The sequence below is a fragment of the Solanum stenotomum genome, chromosome 4 (genome assembly GCF_019186545.1).
Source record: "Solanum stenotomum isolate F172 chromosome 4, ASM1918654v1, whole genome shotgun sequence".
Taxonomy (NCBI): Eukaryota; Viridiplantae; Streptophyta; class Magnoliopsida; order Solanales; family Solanaceae; genus Solanum; species Solanum stenotomum.
In genome coordinates this window covers 12,870,357-12,878,144 of record NC_064285.1, presented here as the reverse complement: position 1 = coordinate 12,878,144, position 7,788 = coordinate 12,870,357, and the positions used below count along the sequence as shown (strand labels likewise).

The window sequence follows — 7,788 nt, the reverse complement described above, 5'->3', positions numbered from 1 at the left end:
ACTGAGTCATGTAGTTTCCACCATGTCTCGTGCGCGATATTGCTAGCATAATTTATAAATACGTTGATCACCTATGTCCCAGTTACAATCGTAGTCCCTATAACACATCCATGGCTTTAACCCGAGATAATGTATAGAGTATACTTTTGGAGGATCTGCCCCGAATAGTTGATTCTTAACGCCGACCTCATTCGAATTATTTGACCAAAATTTCTTAAAGAAATTAACCCTTGTAGGCAACCTATGCCACCATACAAATACTTCATTAAGGAAACCTTGGTCACCTCCGATCCATTACATGAAATGATCTCTTTTGTACGTTTCATGAACATTTTGAAGGTGCAATTTGATGGCTCATTCCGGAATTGAAGATTGACGCATCGTTGGATCTTCCCAGCTGTTATACTAGAAGTTGAAGAAGAATTGGTCGCACGCAACTCATTTAACAGGTATCTGAATTTCATTTATTTATTTTACATTGCTCAATAGTTGAATCTTCTAATTTCTTCATTATTTATATTGTGGTTTGGGAAGTTATACATAGAGTAAAAGATTATAGTTTTAAAGTAGTGATTTATGCATGCCAATGTATAGTAGCTGTCTTACTGTACCTTTAAATATTCTTACATCTTAAATCAATACATAGTGTTTTCCCCAACAGATATTTTATTTATAGCTGTGTATTTTCTTTCATTCTTCTCATTTGTTTTTGCAGAAAATTTGACTGCTACATTTGGTCCCTGCACTATCTTTTTGAAAAGTTAGTTTGAAGAGAGGGCCCAATATTCTTATATATATACTGTTGCCAATATACTCTACATCAACTACTAAAGACATTTCTCCTACTTCAACAGAAAGCCTCAAATGTCACAAAATTACAACGGTAATAAAGACAGTCAAGATGATTGCCGCCAACATAGTAATGTGGATTACTTTGTCTTTTGCGACGACTTCTGTAAATCTCTAAATAAATACATAGACGCTGNTATATACTGTTGCCAATATACTCTACATCAACTACTAAAGACATTTCTCCTACTTCAACAGAAAGCCTCAAATGTCACAAAATTACAACGGTAATAATAAAGATAGTCAAGATGATTGCCGCCAACATAGTAATGGATTACTTTGTCTTTTGCGACGACTTCTGTAAATCTGTAAATACATACATAGACGCTGAAATCCATCTATTTGCAGTTTTTCTATGAAACAAACTTCAACTGCTTTACTGATTTATCAGATGTTGCCTAACAAGTATTCTCAGCTATTCTCGCCTTACAAGCATTCTTAACTATGGTCGTTTCATATGTATTTCATTGTCAAAAAGTATTGCAGTTGAGACAGAGACAAGCATCTGTATCGATAATGAAGGAAATTAATGATATTTGGTACTGCCTTCGTCCACTTTTAATTGTCATAATTTCTTTTTTTTTTAGATTCAAACGATAATAACTTTGATTAACATTTTAGATGTATTTTTTCATCATATTGATATGCGAAAAATTAGAATATATAGTACTTTTTGTATATTTAAATTTTTTGTTTGAAATATTGAATTAATATAATTTAATTTAACTTTAAAAATTAATCAATTGATTTTTAAAAAACATAATGTGACAATTAAAAGTAGATAGAGGTAGTATTTAATCTTGACTTATACTCAACCATTTCATTTTTTGACAATATATACTTCTTGTGGTTTCTCTAGTTTTCATTTCTCTGTCAAAGAAGAAAATAATGAAAAAAATATAAATTAAAAATGGACAAATTTTGTTTTTGATACATTGAAAAATGCTAAATAACTCGAAAATAAGCTACATGACTTAAGTTATCCGCAAGAATAAACTCCATATTTATGAATCTTCAACTTGTTTTTGTTCTTTGTTCGACAATAAATCTGTATATTAGTATGCCTCCCTTCAAGTATTTAGGCATAATATATAGATGTGTACTTTAACTTGGTCTTATTTCACTTTATGTTATTTATCTTTGGGTGCACACAATTAAATATTTAAACCTGTACAAAATTGAATAAATAGACACAAAAATCCTACGTGACATAATATATGTAGCCCATCACTTAGGACACAAATTGCCATATAGGACTTATATGTCTATTTATTTAATTTTATACAAATTTAATTGTATTCGTACACACTAAAATTAAAGGACATAAATATAAGCTAAGGTCAAATTAATAAACATATTTATGTATTATACCTAATGGTGAGGTGGTTGATAATGACTTTGGGATATTAATATTATACTAATAACATAGTTTCACAGGTGTGAAATAATATAAAATAAAAAGTAATAAAATAATAATTTCTCATGTGTGAAAGCATTTACCGGCCATTTGTGGTTGTCATATAAGTCGTGCCATGCCGATTGACGTTTTTTGCCATTTTACCGAAAGTAAATTTTAAAATATTGTTTTCCTTTTATTTTATACTCCTCCCTTCAAATTTATGTTAGTTTAATTAAGCTTGGAGTTTCTTAGAGGTTAAGAAACACAAGAAGATTTTGCAATGCTTTAAAATTATTTTAAAAATATGTAGATTTTTAAATAAAAAAGTAAATATTGGTGAAATTGTTTGCCAAATAAATGTAATCCAACATATATAAAATGTTGATAGTATCATTACATATTTGTCAAATAAAAAAATATATCATATAAACTGAGGCAAAAAAAGTATATAGATTTAAAGCTATTGTCTTCCTCTTGCTTTATACTATCTCTGTTTCTATTCATATGAACTATTTTTTCTTTAATCAGTCAATAAAAAATGACATTTTATATTTAGTAATAATTTAATTTTAAAATATTTATTATTTTTTAATGTCAAAGTTAAATTATATATAGTACTATATAAAGACGAAAGACAAATACTAGTACAGTAGAATCTAGATGTGGAACTTATCTGTTAGATTTGACAATATCTTTTTTTTTTTTTTTTGGTAATAGGTTTGACAATATTGAGGGCATGTCAATATCAAGGAGTATGAATTGGATCGCCCAAATTTCCTCCTCAAATCAAAATCATTTATCAATTTAACTTTAAAATGTTCATTTTACTTTTAATAAATGATTTATAATTATACAAATTTCTATAATTCATTTTACTTCATAAATTTTAAAATTTTTTCTTTTTTTTTATAAATCTTGTATCGAATCAAACTAATTCACATGAAATAAAATGAACGGAGTACTATTTATTTCCAACAGATGTCGTAAGCAGTGTCCTCACCAGAGTCGCTATATATCTTAGCTTTCATAATATCTCTATTTTTTTCTATCACAAAAAATTCATTTTCGATACAGAAGGGATTCCCCGTCTCTCCACACTGAATTTTTTGCTTATTGATCGGGTAAGTTTATATTTTCTTAATGATCATTAGTATACTTTATTTACAGATTTACTGTACCAGATCAAAGAATTTCATTGCTCATAATATATATGTTAGTTTTTCGATGAATTTTAGCTTTATGCACGATTTTACTATGTGTTTGGTATGATGGGACATGTTTTCTGCTGAAAAATAAATTCATAAAAAATATTTTCTTGAATAAATGAGGTCCTTACTTATTTTCTTAGTCATTGGCAAGTAAACAAGAAAATATTATTCAAGAATATTCATATGTTATCTCGCATAATATATGGAGGTGTGATGGGATGGGATGTGGAGTGGCAAAGGCGGAGCTAGGTGGGGTTCGTGGGTTTAGACGAACTCAATAATTTTTTCGAAAATCCTATATTTGTACTGAAAAATTAAATAAATATATATGTATATTAACTTGTGAACCCCCAACAAAATTGATTGATAACTCAATGGTACTAAGGAAGTATTGTACAATTGCTTTCCATGGCAGAGTTGTGGGTTTAGCCAATGTTGTGGGTTCAAACCCCACTATCAACTTTTTAAATGAAATTTAGAACTCTCAAACTCCTAATTCGCCGAGTGGGGGTGGCGGGGTGGATGATCAAGGAGAGGGGGTTGGAGGGTATTGGGTGGACTGAAAGAAGACAATAAACTTGGAATGTTATATGCAACTTGTTTTCCTAGAAAAATATTTTTCAAACATAGGAAAATTGGAAAATATTTTCCTCCTTACCAAAACCTAAGAAAAGGTGGTCAATGACTGTTTAATTAACTTTCATCTTTTTCTTAAATTTCTAGTGTATGTTATTATACAAAGTTGCATATTTATTTTGCTTTCAAGTACCAGACAAGGGAAAAAGACTGTTTGCAGTATTCTGTAATTCCTTTTATCAACAACAACAGAATGTATGCATTCTTACATAGAATTACAGTTAAAAGTTGAAGTTTATAGGTTCAGGGATTTTAGTCCTTTTATGTTACTGTGTTCTAGATTAATATTATGTTCATATTCAATGAATAGATTTTAATACTAACATATTATTTGGATCAAAGCTACCACTACTAAAATAAATCACTATTTTTCTGTAGAAATTTTCCACTAAAAAATGTTCAATCACAATTCTCATCGATTTTTTTGATTGAATCGATGAGAAAAGAAAAATAGTAATATGTTCATGCGGAAAAAATATGAAGTTACCCATTATTTCAGAGAGAATATGTTTACCATCGTGCATTTTTCCACTAGTGAGCTGGTTCGATGAAAAATGAGTGGAAAAATCATGTTTTGTAGCATAAATTTTCCACTAATTCACAGTGGAACAATACTTGTTTCTAGTAGTGTACTGGGTTTGGTCAAACCTGTAGCTAAAACGCTAGCTCTGCCCCTTAATAGAAACTAATACTAAACTCTTTATGCTTAAATTTATGGGTTGTTGATTGATTGAGGATACTGTTGTCAACAGATATACTTGCATCAAGTGATGTTGTAAAGAGGAAAATATGTTAGGCTGTCCAAATTACCAGTTGCTTTCACTTGTTTTGATCTTACTGTTATTAACAGTTGATCCAAGTTCACAATCTCGAGTAACACAAGAAAGCCGTGTGAAATCTGCTGTCTTTCTATCACCAGCATTTGTGCTGGAACCTGGATCTGTCTCTAACAAGTTTTACTACAACATTGGCTTCCCAAAAGGCCATATTGCTATCAAAAATTTCGATGCTGAAGTAGTTGATGAGGCAGGGAATCCTGTACCCCTTTACGAGACATATCTTCACCACTGGGTTGTTATAAGATATTATCATCGAAAAGGTGTGGAAGTAACAAAGTACCATGATGATTTGGGATTCCACCAATCAGATTTTATTGTCAAGAGAAACTCAGGGATATGTGATGGAGGCCTTTCTCAATATTTTGGCCTTGGGTCAGAGACGCGAAAAACAATCACCTATGTTCCAGATCCTTTTGGAATAGAAGTTGGTAATCCAGTCGAAGTACCTTCTGGATACGAGGAGAAATGGTTGCTCAATGTACATGCAATTGATACACGAGGTGCGGAAGATAGATTGGGATGTACTGAATGCAGGTGTGATCTTTATAATGTTACCAAGGACGAGCATGACCGAGTTATAGAGCCGGATTACATTGGAGGGTTGAGATGTTGTTACGATGAAACAAGATGCAGGGTGAAAGACGGATTCCAAGGATCAAAGAGAAGCCTGTACCTGAAGTACACAGTGAAGTATATTGATTGGGATCCCTCCATCGTGCCTGTAAAAATTTACATACTTGATATAACTGATACATGGAAAAAGCCAGAAAAATTGACTGCCGCTGTGGCAAGACATCACTGCCAGGTGTGAGAGAAAATGATAATTTAGCTCATAACTCAAATCATTTTTAACTATTTATTAATATTCAGGCAATTTCTTTTACTTCAGATTGAATATTTAGTGGAGTCATGTTCATCAGCTGTTGCAAATGTCGATTGCACTCATACAAAGAAGATAATTGTAACTTTTCCTAGCGGCGGAGACGTTATCTATGGAGTTGCTCATCAACATACAGGAGGGACTGGTATGGCACTCCATGGAGAGGTACTCTGAGCTATTATATTTTGTTTCTTTGGTTATGCTCTGCTTACAATCTGGATTACTTGTATACGTTTCTTATATATTTTCAGTCGATTAACTTATTGATAAAAACAAAGATTTTTGTACAATAAACTTTTTCATTTAATGATACTTGGCTTAGTTGGGTGTCATCTTAACACTGGTTATGTATGCCACGACTTTCAAGACCAGATTGATTGAATCCATATCTAATCTCGTTCTCTTAACATCCGATAAAAGAGAAGTGTTGTTAGTGTTTATTTGACATGATTGTCATACTTCCAAAGATTATTTTGTTGATTCAAACTGTTATGTCCCAGACTGTCAGAATGGTATCATTTCAATTTATTTTCAAGTAGCTGTAGAAAGCTTGATGTTTTTTATTATACTGAATGGAGCCTCCTGCCCGTTGAGACAATTAATGGCCGTGTTATATTGTCTGCTTAGTTAATATAGTGGCCCCTTGATGAACTGCATCATTTTATAGGTGATAATATTGCTTCTTGATAGTTAACTGCTTTAGTTTTGCAAGTACATAGGTGTAAGTTCAGTACATGTGTGGGAACTCAGGAAGATAAGCTGGTGTATAAGGCCATGGCTATCGGGTAGTAAAACAGTCATAATAGTTGTTGCGTGTTTGTGTAGCATATTATTCTCAATTGTCGTCATGATTAGCTAAGCAGATTTACTTGTTCTGATTTGTGGAGCACCTTGTTCGTTGGTGTTTGGTGTTGGTTATTTCTTAATTTCTTCTTCTCTGTTTCCGCTGCTTTGGTCTAGGATGGACGTGTCATATGCTCATCTCTTCCAATCTATGGGGAAGGAAAGGAACCAGGAAATGAAGCTGGTTACATTGTCGGGATGTCTACTTGTTATCCTAGACCTGGCTCTATCAAGATCTCGGAAGGGGAGACTGTAACTTTACTATCAAACTATAGCAATGCCCAAAGGCATACAGGAGTGATGGGGTTGTTCTATCTCTTAGTTGCTGAACCATCACCGAAGCCTAATTCTATCCTACATTCCACAGATGAAGTAAGATCTTTGACTCATTAAAAGTTTTCGAGATTCAGAGTAGTGAATTTCCTACTTAGTTGCTGAACTTGTTTCTTCTTCACTATTGCAGACAGGTGAGATTGTAATATTGCAGAATGCTATTGGAGCCTTGACAGCAGTGTTTGGAATTGCACTACTTGTTGGTGCTGCTGTTATTTATCAACGTCGGAATCAAAGGGATCAGGAAGGCTATGAGTCTATACTGATGTGAGGTTCTTTCCCTTCTGGTGACTCTGGTCCCTAGTGTAGTACACAAAATGCAAGTTATGATCTCCCTTCTTTTCGTGGACTAGTTCCTCGACACATGTGTTGCACTTGTATGTCAAGTCATGAATTATACGGTTTTGTAAAATAATATTGATATTATTAAAATAAACCTTCGAGTAAATGATAGTACAAGTGTTTGTGAATGATCTATCTTTGGATCTTTGTATAGTGACATGTTTGTTAATGTTAAGAAGTTGAATAGTTAATTAACATTTAACTAGATAGATATTATCTAGCAAAAATATTCTTTAACTTATAAGTAGGCTTCCTACTTCTAAAAGTAAATAAGTTCAAATTTAATTTTCAATTTGAATATCTCAAAAGCAAAACAATTTGTTTAGTTGACATCTTATTTTGCAGTGAAATAGCAAGAAAGAATTAATTTATTTCCAAGAGGTTACTGTTGCCGTGAAATAACAAAAAAGAATAATTTATTCCAAAGATGTTACTTTTGCCTTTCTAAGGACAAAACAG

The 7,788-nt window shown here is 32.2% G+C and overlaps 1 protein-coding gene and 1 long non-coding RNA gene across 2 annotated transcripts in view; one reads left to right on the top strand and one right to left on the bottom strand.

Moving 5' to 3' along the window:
• LOC125862348 (uncharacterized) overlaps positions 1-5,572 on the bottom strand; it is a 40,315-nt gene extending 34,743 nt beyond the window's left edge. The window contains exon 1 of the long non-coding RNA XR_007446033.1: positions 5,378-5,572. This is a non-coding gene — a long non-coding RNA (uncharacterized LOC125862348). The remainder of the gene's footprint in view (positions 1-5,377) is intronic.
• On the top strand, positions 3,241-7,423 carry LOC125862299 (uncharacterized). The gene is made up of 5 exons (XM_049542343.1): positions 3,241-3,369; positions 4,845-5,736; positions 5,821-5,976; positions 6,772-7,026; positions 7,118-7,423. The coding sequence occupies exons 2-5, from the start codon at positions 4,882-4,884 to the stop codon at positions 7,256-7,258; spliced, it is 1,407 nt and encodes a 468-aa protein (XP_049398300.1). The 5' UTR covers positions 3,241-3,369; positions 4,845-4,881; the 3' UTR covers positions 7,259-7,423.
• Positions 7,424-7,788: the final 365 nt, after the last annotated feature.